The sequence below is a fragment of the Gekko japonicus genome, unplaced genomic scaffold (genome assembly GCF_001447785.1).
Source record: "Gekko japonicus isolate JY-2015 unplaced genomic scaffold, Gekko_japonicus_V1.1 scaffold255, whole genome shotgun sequence".
In the NCBI taxonomy this organism is placed as follows: domain Eukaryota; kingdom Metazoa; phylum Chordata; class Lepidosauria; order Squamata; family Gekkonidae; genus Gekko; species Gekko japonicus.
Window position 1 is genome coordinate 357,894 of NW_015160843.1, and position 22,226 is coordinate 380,119.

At 44.7% G+C, this 22,226-nt stretch overlaps 1 protein-coding gene across 1 annotated transcript in view; it reads right to left on the reverse strand.

Annotated features, from left to right (window-relative positions):
* Positions 1-22,226, reverse strand: part of BAK1 (BCL2-antagonist/killer 1) — a 47,002-nt gene that overhangs the window by 21,663 nt on the left and 3,113 nt on the right. The window contains exon 2 of the mRNA XM_015419743.1: positions 2,117-2,222. Coding sequence (XP_015275229.1) covers positions 2,117-2,189 — 73 coding nt within the window. The 5' untranslated portion in view covers positions 2,190-2,222. The remainder of the gene's footprint in view (positions 1-2,116; positions 2,223-22,226) is intronic.

Below are 22,226 nucleotides of genomic sequence, written 5' to 3' on the forward strand. Positions count from 1 at the left end.
TCCCCAGAAGGGAATGGTTGGTTTGGAGGGTGGAGTCTATGGCTTTGTACCTGTCCGAGGTCCCACGCCTCCTGAAACCTCACCCTCTCCAGGCTCCATCCCTCACATCTCCAGGAATTTCCCACCTGGAGTTGGCAACCCTATCTCCTTCCCAGCCAATCATCAACCTACCTTTATTTCCCCCTCACTCTTCAGCTTTCCACCCCCCACACACCTGCAGCCTCTCCCATGCTCTGAAGCCCTGACTGCTACGTCACATTGGCTGTCATATGGGGGCCACCTCAGCAGCATATAAGGATACAGAGCCCACCATTTTCTCCAGGGGAACTGATCTCTGCCATCTGGTGTCTTCTCCATCCCAAAGAGTCATGGGATACATTCCAGGGACGCACATGGTCCGTATGTGCAACGGCAGGCCCAGGCCAGCCTATTTCTAGGCAAGCATGAGATGCAGAACAAAGCAACACACAACATACAGCAATCCCTGAATACATATTGCATAGGTATTCATGCTAGAGACACACATAAGCAGCATCACCACTATACAGAAATACAAACATAAGCTCATATCGTTACAGTGTGGAATGTTCTAGAGGCTGTTTTTTCTCACCATTCAGCTTTTATTTATAAGGGAGATTACATTGAAGATGATTTAAGAATTAAAATAATAATTGTTAAAGATCAAGTTGTTTTTTCTGTACATTGCTAAAACTAGAAAAACTTCTGCTTGAAGAATTTAAATGGGAGACCTGCCCAACCAATACCGCCCCCCCCCACGAAGCTTACCAATGGAAAGTCCGAATAGGTACAAATAAATAGCATTGCTGCTAATGTACACAGCTCATGGCTAAGCAGAAAATAAAATAAACCCTGTCCTGAATAGATAAGAGGGAATGCGGCACAGCCAATGGAAGGTACATGAGTGTTGTGCTAGTTGGATGGGACCAGCCTAGACAGTACAGGGTAACAGTCAAGGTCTTGAGTGAGAAGTCGAAATCTCAGGTTAACTATGAACTCACTGGCAGCCAGCCAGTGAATTCATGGTCAGCCTGACATCTGAAGCAGGGCCTTCTCACTTAAGTCACAGGAAGAACCCTTCACCTGTAACATAGAAAAGATAATAATGCTAGCCTATCTTTCAGTGCTGTTGCATGGAGTATGGACTCCTTTGAGGACTTAGGTAAAATACTATACATATGGCAAGCAACTGTTATTGAACTTAATAATCCCTGCTAACTTTCAGCTTGCTAGTGGCCAAGCCTCCATTCTCAACTCCTAGCATGAAAACATAAACAACAGCCATGGCTGGAATGAACAATTATAAAGCAGTCCGCATGCTAAACAATGCTATAAAATAATTAATACTGAATTCTAGTCCTATCCACTTGCCTCAGTACTCCCATTTGCACAACAGGAATTTCAACGGACAATCTACTGTTGTCAAAAAATAAGCCAGAGCGGGAGCCAATGTTCCCTCTAAGCTGTAGAGTCTCGTGAGCAAAAATTCTACCCTGTGAGCTACTGGCATTAAAGCTGTGAGCGAGTGACTTGGCTACTGCATACATTAGTCTGCTCTGGAGCCCTCCTTCCTGAGCTAAGAAAAAAGTGTGTGAGCCAGAGGCTAAAAAACTGTGAGCTAGCTCACCCTAACTCAGCTTAGAGGGAACACTGGTGGGAGCCCCAGTTCAGAGTCTGAAAGACAGCATGAACAGTCTTCTTTATTAATTTCTCTTTAGGGCAGAAGAGGGAGAGGGCATTGAAGATGGACACCTGGAGATGAAGGAGCTGGACTTGCTCATTCTCATGCAAGAGTGCATGCTTCCTCCATTGCCTGCTTCCTCCATTGCAACAAATGAGGATTTTATTAAATCACAGGAATTATCCAGCAGGAAGACAGGTAGCTGTGACTAGCAATGTTAGCAAATCTAACGGTTGTAACAAACTACGAAAAGGAACAGATCTGCAAGTTAAGCTTGCCATGTGGTTAAACTTCGGCAGGCAGCTATATTCCACTCCTTCTCTTCTATAAAAAAACAAAATCCATCAAACAAAAACAGAAGAAATGTACAAATTCCAACAATACAAATGAATGTAAAAGATCCCAAAGGGTTTTTACCTGTTTCAAATTGCAGTGATGATCTGGGTCTCTCTAACCTGTCTGGTGGGTCACTGCCATTCCCTGAGGCCATGGTGGAGTGGAGCTTCAGGAGATTAGCACTTGTCTGCAAAAGATAAAGAGACAGACAAGGGACCAGTGAAGCTTTTGGAGTTTGAATCTGGATGCTAGAAAGGATCTTCTCATCAGATTACAAGGCACTTCCCCTCTGAGTGATATTAACATCTTCCTCTTCCCTTAGTGGTGGCTCCACCTCTAAGTAATCTGACTCTGCTTTTCTTCCCCTCCTCCCACCCACAGCCTTATAGTGCCTAAAAAAATTCCTCAGATAACAGTCAGCCTCCCCGCTTCCTTCCCCATCACTCCTCAAACCAAGTTGACAGATAATTTTTCCAGCAAAAAACGGACTTAAGTGCGTTGCCAGAAACTAAATACAATGAGACTCTGCTAAAGTATTTGTAAAAACATCTCTCTCTCTCTCTGTCCAGACAGCTTTGCATATGCAGCAAAAAAATAAAATAAATAAAAATCTTTATTTGGCTCCAGAATTGCCACATACCTTTCTAGCCTGCTTAGTTTTACAAACTGTTAGATAAACCAAATCCTCAAACCAGTAGCCCTCAATCTTAAACAAACATCTAGAACTTTTAAAAAGTTTATCAGGAACCAGGCTTTTAATATTCATATTGATTTGCTTTTTGAAAATTAGATTTATCCCAGTTTTTTGCTAAGGAGCTCAGGACAGTGTCTCAGCAGTTCTCCCAAAGAATTGTGGGGATATGTCTGCCTGCTGCTTAAGATCTACGCTGAGCTTTTGTTTCCCTCCTGTTGCAGGTACTTCATCCTTGGGTGTGGCCTCACAACCTATGGGCTTGAGTTAATGACCCAGAGGCTCTAAGGCCAACCCAGGCTGTTTTTAAGTGTGCACCTTTGTTTTTTAAATTCAATTTGTATTGATGTTGGTTTGGATTCACCAGATCATTTCTATGGACTGAAGGATTCCATCTGCAGAGGGCAACTTTCTTACCTCCCCTCTATCTCTGCAGCCTAAAATGGGCCCCCCAAAACTGCTGCTGCTGGGGGACAGAGGAGGGGACCCCAAGGATTAGCATATCAGGGAAGGTGAAAGACACATTTTGCAGGTGGACTCTTTCTGACTGCAGAAATGCTCTGAAGGATCTAGCCCATGCTATGAAAGCCACTTTGGGTCCTCATAGCAGAGAAAAACAAGATAAAAAATGCACTGACATAAAATAACGACTTCATCTTCAAAACAGCTTTAGGAGCCACATAAGCTGAAAGCCAGCAACTGACCCAAGGTCAGTCTGAAGCGCTAGATTCGAGTCCAGTAGCCCCTTAGAGACTAACAAGATTTCTGGGGTATAAACTTTCAAGAGCCAAAGCTTATACCCTGAACATCTGAAGCTTATACCTTGAATAAAGCTTTGTTAGTCTTAAAGGTGCCACTGGACTCGAATTTTGTCCTGAAAGTCTTGTTAGTCTCCAAGGTGCAACTGGGATCAAGTCTAGCTCTTTACCTGCAGACCAACATTGCACTGACATAAAATAACGACTTCATCTCCAGAACAGCTTTAGGAGCCACATAAACTGAAAGCCAGCAACTGGGGTATAAACTTTCAAGAGTCAAAGCTTATACCCTGAAAATCTGAAGCTTATACCTTGAATAAAGCTTTGTTGGTCTTAAAGGTGCCACTGGACTCGAATTTTGTCCTGAAAATATTGTTAGTCTCCAAGGTGCAACTGGGATCAAGTCTAGCTCTTCACCTGCAGACCAACACAGCTACCCTCTGAAACTAAGGTCAGTCTGGTGAGCTTAGTGGCAGATTGGAGAGCAGATCTCAGCCTAGGCCCCCCTTGCCATACTATGGCTGCAGTCACACGGAGCATTAGCCACGCTACTGAGATGGATGATAGGCGGATTTTCCGGGCATGATCACACCGCAAGATCTGGGAAGCATAGAGCTCCCATGGCGAACCTGAGGCTTCCCGCTGAAGATGCGGAGTTAAAAACTTCTTTGCCGCGCTGCAGGATCGTCGTGTGATCGCCACCTCACCCCTACTCACGGGACCTCGACGGGACCTGTGATCGGGCGGCCACATGTTATTTTGCTCCGGGCCAAACTGCCACGCTTCCCCCCTGCATTTTACGGCCCGTGTGACCGGGACCAATGATACACTAACAAAACACTGGGGAACAAATAAGTTCCCTCCATGTATGGTTGGAAATAGGCCATATTGCCAGTTCTACTTGACAAGCAGTTCTGTACAAATCAAAACCAAGAGGAAAGGCGGGATAGAAATGTTTTAACAAATAAGTAAATAAATAAAAGTTTGCATATTTCTATAGCAATAAAATGACGGACCAAACAGAACACTTATGCTGTAGCTCTTTTGTGATGGACTCAAGAAGACTGCCAAGGAGTACGCATATGGGTGAATTTAAAAGCAAAGAAAATATATCCCCCAAGTAGGAAACAGCAAGGAATTCTCACAGTCCTCCTTGCAGTATGAGACAGAAGGCCCATTGGCTGTGATTCAGTTAATGAAAATTGCTATCCCAAAAGAAAACAGATCAAAGGAATATTAATACCTTTGGTCCATTTTGGACCAGTCCCATATGAAAGCTAAAATACATATTTATCTTGGCTATTCATAGTGTTGCTTTAAATGGGATAACTACAGGACCATAGCTACATTGGGGCATTTTGGGGCCACACCCCCTTATGCCCCACAAGTCATACCCTGCAAGCCCTGCTGCCAGAAACCTCTCTCCCTTCCCTGTCAGCCACCCAGCCAGCCACCCAGCCAGCAGGGCCCTGGCATGTGAGCGAAATCAGCGTGCCCCTGAGTGTGCACACAGCTGGCTGGGAGCAGCAGAGTCCTGGGCTCAGCGGGGCCTGTGAGGAGGGCATGCAAGCAAGCAGGCCTACATGCCTACCTTGGGGGTCTCTTGAAGGCCATGGCGGGGTCCTTTTTGTGTTCTGCAGACATTGTTGGCACACCATTGCTCCTTCCCTCGCCTGCCCGCCCAGCACTGCCTCGCCCGGCCACTCTTGTGTAGTCCCTGGACACATGCAAAGCCACCGCCAGCCCTTCAACCCTTCCTCTGCACCAGCCAGCAGCGCAGCCTTCAGGCAGCCCGCCGAGATTCAGGAGCGGGCAGCTGCTCCCTTTCAAGCCAAACCTCTCTCTGCACAATCCCTTTACCTAACAGCTTGCAATCCAGGTCCACCCTTCTGGTTGCACTGGCTTTTACTGCCCTTGACGGTCCAGTTGCTGATTCCACATCATGCTTTGCCCAGCAGGGTGGGGTGGATTTTTAAAAAATTAGTAATCTAATTAAATTCCCTGCCCCAGTGCCCCTTCCCCACCAACTGAATTTTTCTGGCTATGGGCCTGGGTAACTAGTCCATTAGTATAATCCATTTCTGATGCTGGATTCTTCTCAAGTAAAGAAGTGTTGTGACATTACATGTGGCCACAGACCAGTGGATCCCCTTGCACCTCCTTGCGGGGGTTACCCTACTACGAACCTCATAAGAACATAAGAGAAGCCAATGTTGGATCAGGCCAATGGCCCATCCAGTCCAACACTCGGTGTCACACAGTGGTCAAAAATACCAGGTGCCATCAGGAGGTCCACCAGTGGGGCCAGGACACTAGAAGCCTTCCCACTGTTGCCCCCCCCCCCCAAGCACCAAGAATACAGAGCATCACTTGTCCCAGACTGAGAGTTCCTATTATACCTTGTGGCTAATAGCCACTGACAGACCTCTGCTCCAAATGTTTATCTAATTCCCTCTTGAAGCCGTCCATGCTTGTAGCCACCACCACCTCCTGTGGCAGTGAATTCCATGTGTTAATCACTCTTTGGGTGAAGAAATACTTCCTTTTATCCATTCTAACCTGAATGCTCAGCAATTTCATTGAGTGCCCATGAGTTCTTGTATTGTGAGAAAGGGAGAAAAGTACTTCTTTCTCTACCTGATCTATCCCATGCATAATCTTGTAAACTTCTATCATATCACCCCTCAGTCGTCATTTCTCCAGTCTAAAGAGCCCCAAGTGCCTTAACCTTTCTTCATAGGGAAAGTGTTCCAACACTTTTATCATTCTAGTTGCCCTTTTCTGCACTTTTTCCAATGCTATAATATCCTTTTTGAGGTGTGGTGACCAGAATTGCACACAGTATTCCAAATGAGGTTGCACCATCGATTTATACAGGGGCATTATGATACTGGCTGATTTGTTCTCAATTCCTTTTCTAATAATCCACAGCATAGCGTTGGCCTTTTTTTACTGCAGTTGAACACTGTCTCAACATTTTCAGTGAGTAATCTGCTACAACTCCCTCTCTTGGTCAATCTCTGCCAGTTCGGACCCCATCAATGTGTATTTATAGTTAGGATTTTTGGCCCTCATGTGCATCACTTTGCACTTGGCTGCACTGAACCCCATTTGCCATATTGACACCCACTCGCCCATCCTCGACAGATCCCTTTGGAGCGCCTCACAATCCTCCCTGGTTCTCATCACCCTAAACAATTTAGTGTTATCTGCAAATTTAACCACTTCACTGCTTACTCTCAACTCCAAATCATTCATGAACAAGTTAAAAAGCATCAGACCCAGTACTGATTCCCACACTACCCCACTGCTTACTACCCTCCACCGTGAAAATTGCCCATTTATACTCTCTGTTTCCTATTAATTAGCCAGTTTTTGATCCACAAGAGGACTTATCCTTTTATCCCATGACTATTGAGCTTACTTAGGGGCCCTTAATGAGGAACTTTATCAAAAACTTTCTGGAAGTCAAGGTAAACAACATCTATTGGGTCCCCCTTGTCCACATGTCTGTTCACCCCCTCAAAGAACACTAACAGGTTAGTGAGAAGATTTTCCCTTACAGAATCTGTGCTGAGTCTTCCTCAATAGTTTTGTTTATCAATGTGCCTACTAATTCTTTCCTTAATAACAGTTTCCAGCAACTTACCTGGTACTGATCTCCTCTGGAACCCTTTTTAAAGATGCGGGTAACATTAGCTATCTTCCAGTCCTCAGAAATGAAAGCAGATTTTAATGAAAGATTACATATTTTTGTCAGGAAATCCACAAGTTCACATTTGAGTTGTTTCAGAACTCTTGGATGTATGCCATCCGGGCCTGATGATTTATCAGTTTTTAAGCTATCAGTCGTAGGACCTCCTCTCTCATCACCTCAGTCTGACTTAGGTCTTTCAACACCCCTCCCGAAATCAGCAGTTCTGGAGTGGGCAAGCACATCTCATCTTCCACAGTGAAGACAGAGGCAAAAAATGCATTCAGCTTCTCAGCCATTTCCCTATCGTCCTTCAGTAATCCTTTTACCCCTTGGTCAACCAAGGGCCCCACTGCCTCCCTGGCTGGTTTCCTGCTTCTAATGTATTTGAAGAAAGTTTTATTGTTAGTCTTTATACTTTTTGCAATATACTTCTCATATTCCCTTTTTGCCTGCCTGATCACAGACTTGCATTTTATTTGCCACAGCCTGTGTTCCCTTTTATCAACTTCACTGAGACTAGCTTTCCATCACTTAAAGGAATCCTTCTTACCTTTTACAGCTTCCATTACTTTGTTTGTTAACCATGCAGGCCTTTTTCTATACCTATCTGTGCCTTTCCTAGCCTGTGGTATATGTTTTATCTGAGCTTCTAGAATTGTAGTTTTAAATAGTCTCCAAGCTTCCCCAAAGGTTTTGACCCCTTTTACTTTTACTTTCAGTTTCCTCTTCACATGTCCCCTCATTTCAGAGAAGTTACCCTTTTAAAAGTTAAAAGTGGTTGTGTTGGTCTTTTTGGGCAACTCCCTATTTAAACAAATGTTGAACTCAATAACATTATGGTCACTGTTCCCAAGCGGTGCAATCACTTTTACATCTCTCACCAGGTCTTGGGTGTTATTTGAGACCAAATCCAGGATCGCCTCTGCCCTGGTAGGTTCTGTGACCATCTGCTCCACAGCACAGTCATTAAGAGTGTCTAGAAACAGGAGCTTCTGGGTTGCGGTGCTGCGAGGCGGTGGGTGCTCAGTCTCACTCCTGAGCACCGCTGACTATTCGTCATTTTTATTAGAACTCTGGACTCTCCCGAGTTCCACCAGACCTCCCAGGGAGAGGTCTGGAGCAGGGGACATGATCTGAGCCCCCCGCGAGTGGCAGCGAGCGGGCAGGTGCCGGATCATCGCAAAGCAAGAGCACGAAGAAGCGCAGTCACGGTCTGCCATGACTGCAAAGCGGTGAACGCCCGGCAAAGAGAGCACCATACCTAATTTCCAACATGAAGAAACTGTGAGTACGTCTATAAAGCAACACCAAAGAACCAAGAGACCCTTTGATTAAACCCCCTCTGAACATCCACAAGAATGAGGAAGGGAGGAAGAGAATCTCCCACGCCCTTTCCTCGGCGCAATCGGCTAACAAATGTACCGGATATAAAACTTTTTATATAACTGCAAGGGGAAAAAAAAAGAGACATAAAATAACTTTATCTGAACATTCTACCATCTTTATCGGAATTATAAATCAGCTAAACTTCTGACTTTCACGAAAAAGAAGAAAAAATAGAGGCAGCTTAAAAGGAACTTCCTTATATGGTAATAGAACTTCCTGTAACAGCACTCTTGTTTTTCAAGTCTCCTGGGCTCAGAAGACATTGAATAAAAGCAATCACCTGACTCGTGTTGAAAGACTCTCAGTTGTTATTATGTCTACTATAGTAATCTACCTAGCAGCGTGGTCCAGCTCCTAGACTATTGGCAGACTGTATTTTTTTCTTTTGTATCGGTGTTGCAGACATTATTTACAAAATGGATCTCCAAGCGGGAAATGAATTAAAAGCTTTAAATCCAGATGATATTGCAGATGTTAAGCTAAGTCAATACATGGGATGCTTTTAAATTCATGATTCTGAACTCAATTAAGCTAGCAATCAAAGAAACTTGTGCTGAACTATATGACCAAAGCTCAAATACTCTATGGAAATCTACAAGCAACTCAGACAAACTCCAGGAGCAATCTCTGGGAGGCACTGAACAGAACTGCAAGCAAGAGGACCCTTCTCCAACCTATGGGAAGATGCCCAATGACAGGTCACACACCAGAAAACCTTTTATGGAACTATGTTTAATAGAACCAAAGAGACAGAGGCCTACAGGAACAACCAAACCTCCGAAGCAAAAGTCATCTCAGAAAGAAAAGAAGACAGGAAACACCCAATCAAGCATTACTTCAAGCTTCACATTGCAACCCTTGAAGCAACTGTATGCAGTTCACAAGGGGAAAGGACACAGAGACAAGATCCTTTTGAAGAGAAGATACCAGACAAAAAAAAGACACTAAGCTTAATGTATAAAATGGTTATTAAGAAAACTTAACCTCTTTCCAGATAAGAGTGGTCTAAGGAGCTTTTATTAAAGTGTAACTAAACAGAATGGCTTGTATTGTTAAGAAATCAGTTGAGAGAGGTGACAGTGTAAGGACTTTTAGTAAAATAGTAGAAAAGATAGATTATTAAGTGAATTATAAAGAAGGAGCATTTATCTTTATTTTCTATTAAAAATAAGGCAACAAATTAAAAAATCAATATATTTGTTTCACAGGGAGACTTGAACTTGCAAGAAAAAAGGGGAGGGAAAGGACTTCATTAAAGACAAGAATAGGTTAAGAAAATGTAATTGTATAGTAAGAGCTCTAGAACTTATATTACTAAAAGACAATAATATTAGAATGTTCAGATAATTATCAAATGAAATCATTTATGTATTGTTTGATATCCATAGTTGCAATTATTATTAGGTTACAAGGGGACCTCCACACATGAGGCAGAGGAGGAAGCAGCAGGAGGAGGTCAGTTCCCCCCCATCCCGCCGGTTCCTCCCCTGTCTCCTCCACACACCCCACTCGATCTCCCCCCCTTGCCTTCCCCCCCCGCTTGGGCCTCGCTGCTCTCCCCCCCGCCTCTGAAGCGAGTGCCGAGCCGCCGAAGCGGCGGCGGCGAGGGAGTTCACAGAGCGTTCCCTGCGCATGCGCAGGGGACGCGCTGTCACTTTTGGGGGGATTTAAGTATCCCCCTGATATTTTTTCCGGGGTTTTTAGATTTTTGTGCACACCTGGGGACTGCCCCAAGTGTGCACGGAAAATCTCCCTACCCCCCAGGTGCCCCCGATGCGCGGATTTAGGTATCCGCATGCACGGGGGCGACTTCGTTATTAGTATATAGATTAGATAAATTCTCTGTTATAAGCTATATAGGAGAGATTCAAACTGAATGTATTACAAGATACTATGCTCCTTTTTATTTTGTAACCCCCCCTTTTTTGAAAATTAATAAAAACCTATTATATATATATAAAAAAGACTGTCTAGAAACTCAGTCTTTTTCCCCCAACTTGAACACATATTGACCCAATCAATGTGTGGGTAGTTAAAATCACCTATTCATTCATCATTTTATAATTCTCCTCTATTTTTTGATCTGGTGGGTGATAACAAACTCCCAGTGTTAAGCTTCCTTTTGGGCCCACTATTTCAACTCATAGCATTTCCAGAAGCAAGTCTAATTTTCTTACCTTTTCAATCTTACTGGACTGTATACCCTCTCTGACATACAGAGCCACCCCACCTCCAACCCTTCTCCCCCTTCTGATATAATTTATAATCTATAACCAGGAATCACTATATCCCACTGATTTTCTTCATCTCACCAAGTTTCTGAAATACCCACAATGTCTATTCCCCCCCCCGACACCAAGCATTCCAACTCCCTGATTTTACCTCAGACACTTCTAGCATTTGTATATAAACATCTATAATTTCCCAGGCATGTTAGATCCTCCTTGTCCACTCCCACAGTCCATTTACAAGCACTACCATACACTGATTTCCCTTACAGTCTCCAGTGAAACCAGCACCCACCTGCCTACAGATCCCACACTCTGCCCTGATACCTAACGTCCGCACACCTCCAGACCAGCAAAGGAATTGTGCATCATTGTTCAAGGAGCCCAGCTAAAGTGGTCCAAGCCCCGCTGTGGCTGCCACTCATTTAGTCTGCACCACTCTCCGTCTGTCCCCCCACAATGTACCTTCAGCCTCCCCTTCTGGATTATCAGGGCACTTGTTCTCCCTGTGCCCTCCACCTTGTAGCTCTCTGGTCCTTTGCCTCTGATACCCTGGGACTGCTGCAGCTTACTCACAGGCTGCCTCCTCACCATGCCTGTCCTCAGCACTGGCCCACACATCACTGCAGTTGCTCCCTGCTGTGTCTTCCCTTCCTCCTCTCACAGTTATAAAAGAATGCGGCTGCCTCATTCTTGTTTTCTCAGCCTCACAGACAAGTGTAATCTGCAGATCTCTCAGGGCAGGTGAGAACTGCAGTTAAAAACTGCATTCGTTGAATGTCTGCCTGTTAAAGGCACAAATGCTACCACATTTTTCCTGACAAGGTTTTGGGAACAAAGTGCGGTGGGCTTGGTATCTGATCAGTGTGGATGGGTTTGGCCTGGGGGGACTGGAGCCGGTGACACAATGTTAACAGCCTTAATACTGCTGAGGATTCCTCTATGGCAGGTCATGGTAAAGAGATATTTCACCAGTGGTCTGTTCAAGTATCATCAGAATTAGAGGGGCTGACCCTTTCCAAATGAGGGAAGGGAATATGACAGAGAGAACATGAATACACAGGATCGTACTTTCTCTAGGGATCAGACACGGGCTAGCAGACCTTACCTTATCCTCCAGTGCATCTCTGTCCTCCAAAAGGAACTAAATGGGGAGGAAGAAGACTTGGTTTTATACCCTGCCTTTCACTGCCTGAAGGAGTCTCAGAGCAGCTTACAATTGCCTTCCCTTCCTCTCCCCACAACAGACACCCTGTGAGGTAGGTGGGGCTGAGAGAGCCACTCTTAGTGAGCTGTGACTGAGCTGTGACTGTCGCCCAGCTGGCTTCATGTGGAGGAGTGGGGAATCAAACCCTATCCTCCAGATTACAGTCTGCCGCTCTTAACCACTGCACCAAACCGGCTCTCTCCCCTGACATTTCTTACCACGTAGCCCAGATATGTGGAGAACATGTAACAACAGTAAATGCTATAAGGATTCCAAGCCATCTCTCATAAGTCCATACCCAAAATGGGTACCAGCAGGAAGCCACTTTCCTCCTCAAATACTGTTTCTCCCTGCTTGGGGTCTCCAGCACAGCACTTAATTATGGCTACTTTCTTCCATTACCTTTGATGCAGTAAGAACTTTGCTAGACTGCTGGTACTTGGTAACATTGCAAGGAAGGGACAGACTCTTAAAGTTCACATCATTTATTATAAAGACACTGTCACCTAATAAACTAAAGTAATTAACGAGATTGCTATCACTTAGTGGAGCTCAGCTAAGGGGGGAGGGCCTGGCCTGTAGCTAACACGAGGGGAGGGCAGAGACACCCTAGCCTGCTTCTAGCAACTCAGTGTGTAGAAATTAACAAATGAAGCATTTCAAGGAAATAAAACATCACCTGCTAGTGTTTGGAGATTAAGTTTATGTTAAAGCCACATCTACAGAGGCAGCCTCGGTCTACTTCACACAAGATAAATTCCTTGCACTTGGCAGTTACTTTGTTGGAGCAATCGGTGTGGTTTATGTGAGTGACAGTATTGGCAATGGGTCCTCAGCATATATCTCCAGCAAACAGATGTGATAAACAACAAGCACAGCATCTTCTACAAGGATGCAACTTCCATGCAGGTGCGTCACGCCCGCGTTGTAGAGCGGCACCGGGAAGTTCAGGGGTGGAAGCCAGGATGCACGAACAGAAGCCGGTAGGAGCTCAGAGTCACCTCAGATTTCTTAAGTAGAGTTCAAACATCACTCTCCCTCAACGATGGGGGAGATGTTAGGTGAGTTCGAGTTTCCGCACTGTCTCCTCACATTCTCCCTCCATCCTAATCCTCCCCGGTTTCACCTGAATCTCCATTTTTATTGCTTCTGAACGTACACCTGAACCACTTAAAGTACCCACGCCACCAGCCACAATTCAAAGGGGAATTGTTCCCGATTAACGTGCCAGCCATTTCCCCATCTGTTAGGCCCTTGACGCCCGGCCCAGTGATTCCCACGGCCTTGCCCCCCTCCCTTGGATACAACCCCATCTCTTTGGGGCCGAGGGGCCAGTACTCCCGGTCCCCTTGGAAAGGGACGTGGGCTCTCAGTTCCTCTTTGACGATAGCTGACAGGGGTGTCCCCTGCATAGTCAGGAGGGGGTTGGTGTCGCCCTCCTGACAAGGTGATTTTGTCTTCTATGACCAAACAAAACTAAATGTGTTCAAAGGCACTATCAAACCCTTCATTTACAACATGTCACTACTGTGAATTTCAATATGTAAAAAGGAAGGTTAAAAATAGCAACTCACTAGCAGTTGTCACACAGTTTTTGTTCTACAGCAAATGAGACTAGCACTAACTGCAGTTCTGGTTTGCAACTCTCTAATGTGCCTTTCCAGAGTACTACGCCTACAAAGATAAGCTGAATTTAAGAAAAGATTCCTATGGAGACATGCACTGTTTCAACACAAACACATAAGCGGGGACCCACAAGAAACTTGCATCTCATCCCCCCTGCCTTTGCTTGCTTCCTTCTCCCTCCTGTCTCGGTCAATGATTTTTAAGATCAGTTGGTACCTATGGGCTACACCATGTTTTTTGTTGGCATAACTTTGCACCCCTGACAGGGGGTGTTCCCAGGCTGAAAGGGCTCAGGGTGCTGACTAACTCCAGCCATTCCCTGAAAGGGCTCAGGGAGCTGACTAACTCCAGCCATTTTCCCCAGAACTACCCACAACCATGCTGGTGCACGGGCCTATGCCTCAATTGTACTGATGGGCAGCTGTTGCAGGACTGCCCCAGCGCCCAAGAGTGGCAGAGCAGTGCTGGGGGGCCTGCGCTGGTGTAACTGGCTCTTACAGTGGCGTATCTCAGGGATACACTGGCATCAAGGTCAGTCGGCTCCCTGAGTGCATTCGCCCCACCCCCTTAGGATTGCTCTGTTAGTTACAAATCAGTGGAGATCAGTGGAGACCCAAGTAGCCCAATTCTTGTTAGCAACCAGACCTTCCATTAGCCTAAGACTTGATATTATTCAATTAGCTCTGGTGGATTCTCATTCTGACACCAACTCATGCATTTCCCTTGCTGCTACAGAACCCAAACATGCATGGCAAAAGTGCTGCAGATTTGTTTAGATTACCTGGAGCTGGGTGAAGTATTGCTGCACCTTAATCTTTCAAAATGAAGAAGGAAAAACATGGCAGGCTCCCTTTCAAAATAAAAAAAATGGTGATTGATCCCATGGTTTAACTATGATTAGTCCTTACTAGTAACAATGAATAAAACTCATATCTTCAGTTCTGTTTTCAGATTTCTGGTTGGTTCTGTAACCCTAATCTTAGTGTATCCTGTTGATTGCATTGACTCACTCTCTGTAATCTGTCTTGAGTACAAGGAGGAAGGCGGACTATATATAAGGTAAATAAATAAATAAAATATCTCACAGGGATGCCTGTGTTAATCCATTGCAACCACACTCTTGTGGCACCTAAAACACTAACAAATCGATTATGGTATAGTTTTATAACACACGCAGCAGGGGAAGAATGGTTTAAAATAAAGCACTATTACATAAAGCACACATGAAAACAAGATTCAGTCGAACAAATGAACTATAATGCCTATAGTACTTATGGAGCACTTTTCCCCCTAAGTGGCTTATATAACTACCAATTTTTTATTTTTTAATAACATTTTAAAATGTAATCAAAAGGAGATAATTACAGTCAGCATAAATTAGGTGTGGTAAATACAGATAAACTTCTCAACATTATGTACTATTATGTACAAGAGAAAAAAGATAATATAACTAACATTAAAGTTAAATCTCTAGCACACTTTAAGCATGCAGAGACATGGAAAAGTACACATTTAAAGAGTAATTAAACGTGTTCCACAAGAATGTGACTATATACAAGGTGTGGCACCCAGTGAATGAAACAGGTACAAAACTGAGACATTTCAAATCTAGGGTTAAACTCAACTGGCTAGGAAACGGTTAATCCAGTAGACACCATGACAGGCAGAAATGAAAGAGTAAATTCCCAGGGACCAGGCACTGGCACACAGATGAAGCAGTGGTGCCACAGAGACTGCATACCTGCTTATCTTTACAGAGGGTGCGTGCCATACAATCACTCTGCCTACTGTTTCACTTGTAAAATCGACCTTTGCCTCCACTACGTTTTCAGCTCTCACAATATGCAATATAAGTATCCAGGAATATACTTTCTGAGCTACTCTCACTTCCTTTCTGCATCTAAATCCTTTGGTAACATTGTCTTTGTCAAAATCCTGCCTAAAGCTCTTATGTTCCATAGGGAAACTACGACCAATCTAGGGTTGCCAGTCCCCCAGCGGGGATGGGGATCCCACCCCATCTCTTGTGTCTGGCAATTCCTAGAGAGGTGTGATGTCACTTCCAGGTTTCCCCCCCAGCACTGACATCACACTGTCACTGATTTCCCTCTTCCCAGACTCCTGCTGGTTGCCAGGCTTGGTCTAGTAACCCTAAGCAGATCCAGACTAGATCTGGAATCTTATAAACTCAACAGAACCAGAAAGACAGAGATGAAGGGAAGGAAACCTACAATACTTCAATACAGAATAGTTATTCCATACCATAGTCAGACTGCTTAAAGTGAGGCTAAAAGATGGAGTTTATTATTCTTTCAGTTTATGGTTGAAGCAAGATTCTATTCTGCATTAGTGATTTTTAAAAAGTGGAACCTGTGGGTGATACGATCACATTTTTAGCCCAATCCTCCTCCAAGGAGCTCAGAGTGGCATACATAGGTCCTGGTCACACGGGCAGGAAAATGCGGGAGGGGGGGGAAGCGTGGCTGTTTGCCAGGGAGCAAAATAACATGCGGCTGTGCGATCAGACGTCCCGTAGAGGTCCCATCGAGGTCCCGTAGTTAGGGGGGAGGTGCCGATCACAGGACAATCCTGCGGCGCAGCAAAGAAGAGGCCTCTCTAGCAAAAGGCTCTGCGGGTTTAACCCCTTCCAGGGCTGCAGAGGAATGCAAACTGTGTCCTCCGTCAGGTCCCCTCCAGGAGGAGCTTCAGCCGGGCTGCCCTCCTGCCACGCCCCCCCTGCACCTCCCCCTCTGCCGCTCAGTGCAGAGAGTTCCTCTCGAGCAGGCCGAGCCAGGAGTGGGGGGGGGGTACGGAAAAGAGGAGGGGGCTGTGTTGTTTGGTTTTAAACAGAAGTGTGCGCATGTGCCGTTGGGTGCTTGTGCGCATCCCGTGGAGACTTGGGGAAAAAACCTTTTAGCGATGGGACATGCGCGGGTGCCGGATGTCACGACCTACCACTGGAAACGCGATCAGGCGCCCGCCCTTGCCCCGCGGTTTCCGGAAACTAGTACCTCGGAGGTAATAGTTTTTTACCCCACATCTTCGGCGGGAAGCCTCGGGTTCGCCACGGGAGCTCTACGCTTCCCAGATGTGGCGTGGTGATCGTGCCCAGAAAATCCACCTATCTTCCATCTCTGTAGCATGGCTAATGCTCCGTGTGACCGCAGCCCAAGTTCCCTTTTTCAGCCTACCCCATTTTATCATCACAATAAATCCTGTATGTAGTTAGGATGAAAGTGACCAGCCCATGGCCATCTACTCAGTTTATGGCCAAGTGGGCTTTGAACCTGGGTCTCCCCACTTTTAGTCTAATACTAACCATTACACAACACTGCCTGATAACCTAGAATACAAGAAGAAGTCCTGTGTATTTGGTTAACAAGAGCCACCCAACATCGGTGAACCTGCAGGTACTTTTGGAATTTTGAGAAAGGATCGTGGGCACCACCAAAAAATGGCTGCTTTGAAAAGACAGGGCCAGTCACAGAAAGCTGGGAGGTTCCAAGACAAGCATCCTCCTGCCATGGAGGCAGCTGCTTCTCAACGGATGCTCCCTGGGTTCTTCTGCAGCATCTTCTACATCAAGGGAACAATCTATCTTTGGGGAAGAGGTGGTGTTTGGTTTCAGTAAAGTTTCTGGAAAAAAGGACAGGGCTTGCTCCCTGGGTGGCCAAAGGATAAGTTGCCATGCCCAAAGACATAAGAAAATGTGTGTCTGTACCCAAGTCAAGTGCACACACCTGTGATGCACCTGTTTGGGGGGAAGGGTGAGTTCAACAGTCAGTCAGTTAGCAGGAAGTGATCAGAAGCTCCTTGATTTTTTTTCTGTTCCATTCAAGATTCTTTGCATTTTATCTCCAAGACTCAAGTAGGCAAGCAGATGCTGGAAAATGCACCAGTGGGCACCATGATTCCCATGGACACCACACTGCCACTCAGTGTCAAACCATAGGGAAGGAAGTTCCAAGACCATATATGTTAAGCTGCTAAAGATTTCATACACTAAGGGCATGCACACAGTTCCAGCATTCTGGATCAATCATTCCCAGTAACCAAAGGGACATCTTTGTGATTCTGACTGGCAAACTGTCAGATTATTGTACTGGTAAAAAGATTTCAGAGAGGTAGCTGTCAATGTTCCCTCTAAGCTGAGTTAGTGTGAGCTAGCTCACACTAACTCAGCTTAGAGGGAACACTGGTAGCTGTTCTAGTGCAATTTGCAGCAAGTCTTGTGGCACCTTAAAGATGAACGAGGTTTAAACTTGCATAGACTAGCCATAGCCCACTTCTTCAGATGCATCTAGTTCATCATGGAGTTATGGGGGGAAAATAAATGGCAGAGTCAAAGGGCCATGAAATGCAGAAAGTACAGTGTTGAATATCATTATGTAAAACTGAAATGTAATCAAGAAAAATAAAGCGAGCTTTCACAATAGCAGTAACCAGCCATTTCTCTAGTTTTGTTAAGCTAGTTAATACCTGTAATGGCTGAAGAATAACCAGCTTTACTTTCCCAGAGTTTTGCTGGGACACTGCAAGGATAACTCAGATGAGGTGACTTCAGAGCCCTCAGTCAAGTGCTAGCATAGCTCTATTTATAACTCTCTTTCTTTGTTGGGAGTGACACTTCACCTGTGAGGCACTAGATCATGATCCTTTTCTAGAAATGTGTAAACTTCCTTATAAGAACCAATACATAATACTATCACATTTTTATCTGCCCCTGACTAAATAGACTTTAGTCTACAAAAATTTATGCCAAACCAAAAAATGTGCTAGCCATTAAGATGCTACAAGACTTCTGTTTAGATTTCCTTTAGAGAAACAACCCATGAAGCCTGCCCCAAGTAGCAGAATTTAGAAACTCCAACTGTCTGTATTACCTGCCACCATGGTCCCTGGTCCCATTATTTCAGGGTTCCAGTAATCATTTAGCACATACAGCCTAGTAATGGTTTGCCACAAATTACAAGGCAAAAAAGTATACAGGTTGTACAAGCAAAGTTAGATGCCAAATTTCTAAAACTTGACCAAAAAAAAAAGTTTCTACTTCTTTCAGACTCTCAGAAACATTATGAAGAGCCTGGAAAAAAGTGTAAGTCATTTTGGAAGCCCAGACAATCTCAAAATAAGTTGATGCATATTCTTAATGTCCCCATTCTTGGCTATGTATGTGAACTGTTACAGAGAAGGGAAGTGAACTTGTTCTCCTAAAGCTCAAACTAACCCTTGTAACAATGGAGATTTTATTTCTGTGGATGAGCAGAAGATAACCAAACATTTCTTCCTTCCAGGAGGCCACTGCATACTAACCTTTGGTGTGGGGTGGTAACTTTAAAAGTGAATGAGCAGGGGATCCTAGACTGCGGTGAGCTACTAGTGTGAAATGATTAGCTCATACAGAATGAAATTTGTACACCCTGGGTTTGGTGGCATACCAAAGAGACTGGTTTTGTACATGACAGCCCCTTCACATGATAATGTGCCTTAAGCTAAGGAATGGTTGTTGTTGTTCAGTCGCACAGTCGAGTCCGACTCTTCGCGACCCCATGGATCATCTCCCGCCAGTACAATCAACTATAAAGTCACCATCACCCATGGGTATGGGACAAGTCTCTCTCAGCACTTTATTTCCTACTGTGAGTTTGTTTACAGAAGGAATGTGTTGCATAGTGCTTTTCCCCACCCCACCCCACCAAATTAGCTTCAGTATCACACAACATTGACATTCCAAGACAGTCCTTTGTTTATATTCACTGTACAACAGGGTTATGCAAGGGGCACGTTGAATAGCTACCACGCTTGAATTTATTTCATTTACATCTCATTTTTTTCTCCCTAAGGGGACCCAAAATGGCTTACTACATTCTCCCCTCCTCCATTTTGTCCTCACAATAGTCCTGTGAGGTAGGTTAGACTGAGAGAGAGTGACTGGACCATGGTCACCCAGTGAGTTCCCATGGCAGAGTAGGGATTTGAATCTGAGTCTCCCATCTCCTAGTCTTGACACTTTAACCAGCACACCAACTTTGCAAATAATAACAGAGCTGAATACTTGACAAATGATATGTAAACTCCAAATGTCAACCAGATGAAGAGAAATTTAATATGCATTGTGTAGTTGGTATGGTTAAAGATTTTCTGCCTTTCCATTTTTATCTGAAAAGTTTGCTTATGTTCTGACTAACCAAATTTACTTCAGTGAAGTATCTTAATTTACGTTTTGGATGATTGGCTTAACATACAAATGCAGAACCTTCATTACACTGTGAAACTTTGATCTCACAGAGTATTTACTTTTCTAGCACTACTATAACAATGAGCTTTTTGTCCCTTGATCTTCTTTGCTTCTTTCTAACATTTATTCCCCATCTGCACCCCATAGCTATTCAAAACACCACAGAAGGTATTCTGACAACTTTGTAGAACTCTGAATGATCCATTAAAGGTAAAGGTTCCCTTGCTCGAAAGCCAGTCGAGTCCAACTCTAGGGTTGCAGTGCTCATCTCCGTTTCAAAGCCGAAGAGCCAGCGCTGTCCGAAGATGTTTCCGTGGTCATGTGGCCGGCATGACTAAACACCAAGGCACACGGAATGCTGTTACCTTCCCACTGAAGTGGTACCTATTTATCTACTTGCAATTTCTGGCTTTCGAACTGCTAGGTTGAACTACCGACCTTCCACAGCCTACAGTTCAGCGTCTTAACCACTTGAGCCACCGGCAGCTCTGAATGATCCATTACTTTGACCTTATGGACTTAAAGACAGCAGTCCTAAACATATTTACAGGGAAGTAAATGCTGCTGAGATCAACGGAGCTTGCATCCAAGAACATTTGATAGCTCTGAAACTGGTATGTTGAATTTGAGACTATCACTAAAAATATTTATTTTTATCTGGAACTGGCTTTGGGTTTTAAACTGTACTTGGTTTTACAGCTTTCTGTAAAATATTTATTTGTATAGAATGTCAGTGCATAAATTTTGTAAATGAACTAGCAAATACAGTTAGTTCAGTGATATGTAGAGGCATGGGAAGAAGAAAATGTGAAGAACTGCCCCCACGCCACAGGGAGCTACTTCTGGTTCATGTAGTTTGCTTTGAGATGAAACTACATGCATGGTCACTCTGTGACCATGATATGGTTGGAGGGCACACGATACAGCAAACCTGACCTGAACAGATCTGGGTCTGGTCAGTGTCTGGATTGGAAACCTTCCAAGAATCCCACACACACCACCTTGAGTTTCTTCCATGGATGATCCATGGCAGTATAAAAGTGTAATAAACAAACAAACCAAATAAGTACCACCACAAGTGACAAAGAACAAGGCTGGAAAACATTCCATAGCTGGACTTCTACACTAGCCAAGAAAAAAAGGATGCTGGGACCTAAAATGTTTAAATGTTTCCCCCCAGCCCTGATTACAAAATGTATTTTATTGACATTCATGTCTAATAAAATGAAAACAAAACAGTAAAGATAATGCCTCCAACTAACATTGGCCCCAGCCACACGGCAAAGTTGCCGCGGGAGAGGCACGGATGGTGGGCGGATTATCCGGGCGCGATCACACCCCAACATCTGGGAAGTGGAGCGCACCCGTGGCTTACCGCTGACAATGTGCCTTAAAAAACTAGTACCTCCAAGGTACTAGTAAATGTTTGCCACGGGCTGCCTCCAGATGCCCGTGGTGTGATCATGCCGGCGCGCGGCATTCCCCTCCGGTCTCCCTTTTACCCACTGGCACCGAGGGAAGGACCCGTGGTGTGCCGCCGGTGCGTCTGATCGTGTAATTGCGCATCAAGCTGCGCCAGGGCAATTAGCTACGCCTCCCCCCCGCGATATTCGGCCTGTATGACTGGGGCCAGAAACCAGTAAAGCAAAACCAAATGCAAGCAAGTGCTGTCAAAAGTCACAAATGCATTTTTTTTTTCCTGCCAAAAGGACTCCTGCTGACAGATACACATTGTTTGAATTCAAGGTACACACACAAACAGAATACCATTTGGGTTCATACCCACAAGGAGCAACTCCTAATTCCTATGCTGGAAGGCTTTTGTAGAAGAGACGAGAAGCGATTGGATTTATTCCCTGCCCTTCACTACCGAAAGGTGTCTCAGAGCGGCTTACAAACTCCTTCCCCTTCCCCTCTCCATAACAGACACCCTGTGCGGTGGGTGGGGCTGAGAGATCTCTTGACAGAAACTGCTCTTTTTCAAGAACAGCTCTTATCAGAGCTACGACTTGCCCAAGGTCATCCAGCCAGGTGCAAGTGGAGGAGTGGGGAATCAAACCGGGTTCTCCCAGATCAGAGTCCGCGCACTTAACCACTACACCAAACTGGTGTCAAAGGACTCAAAAAACAACTAGAATTTTTACATCAACTAGAGCATTACCTGACTATATGACAACAATTTCTGAAAATTCTTATAGAAATACATGTATAATATAACGGTGGTTAGCTATATATGCAGTTGCAAAGGATCTCTTACAAACCTGAGTTTTAATCCTCAGTGGTTCCTGCCGCAACTATTTTCAACACAAATCTTTTCCCGTCAACTTTCCAGTAACCCAAAAGTGGCACTAACCCAAATA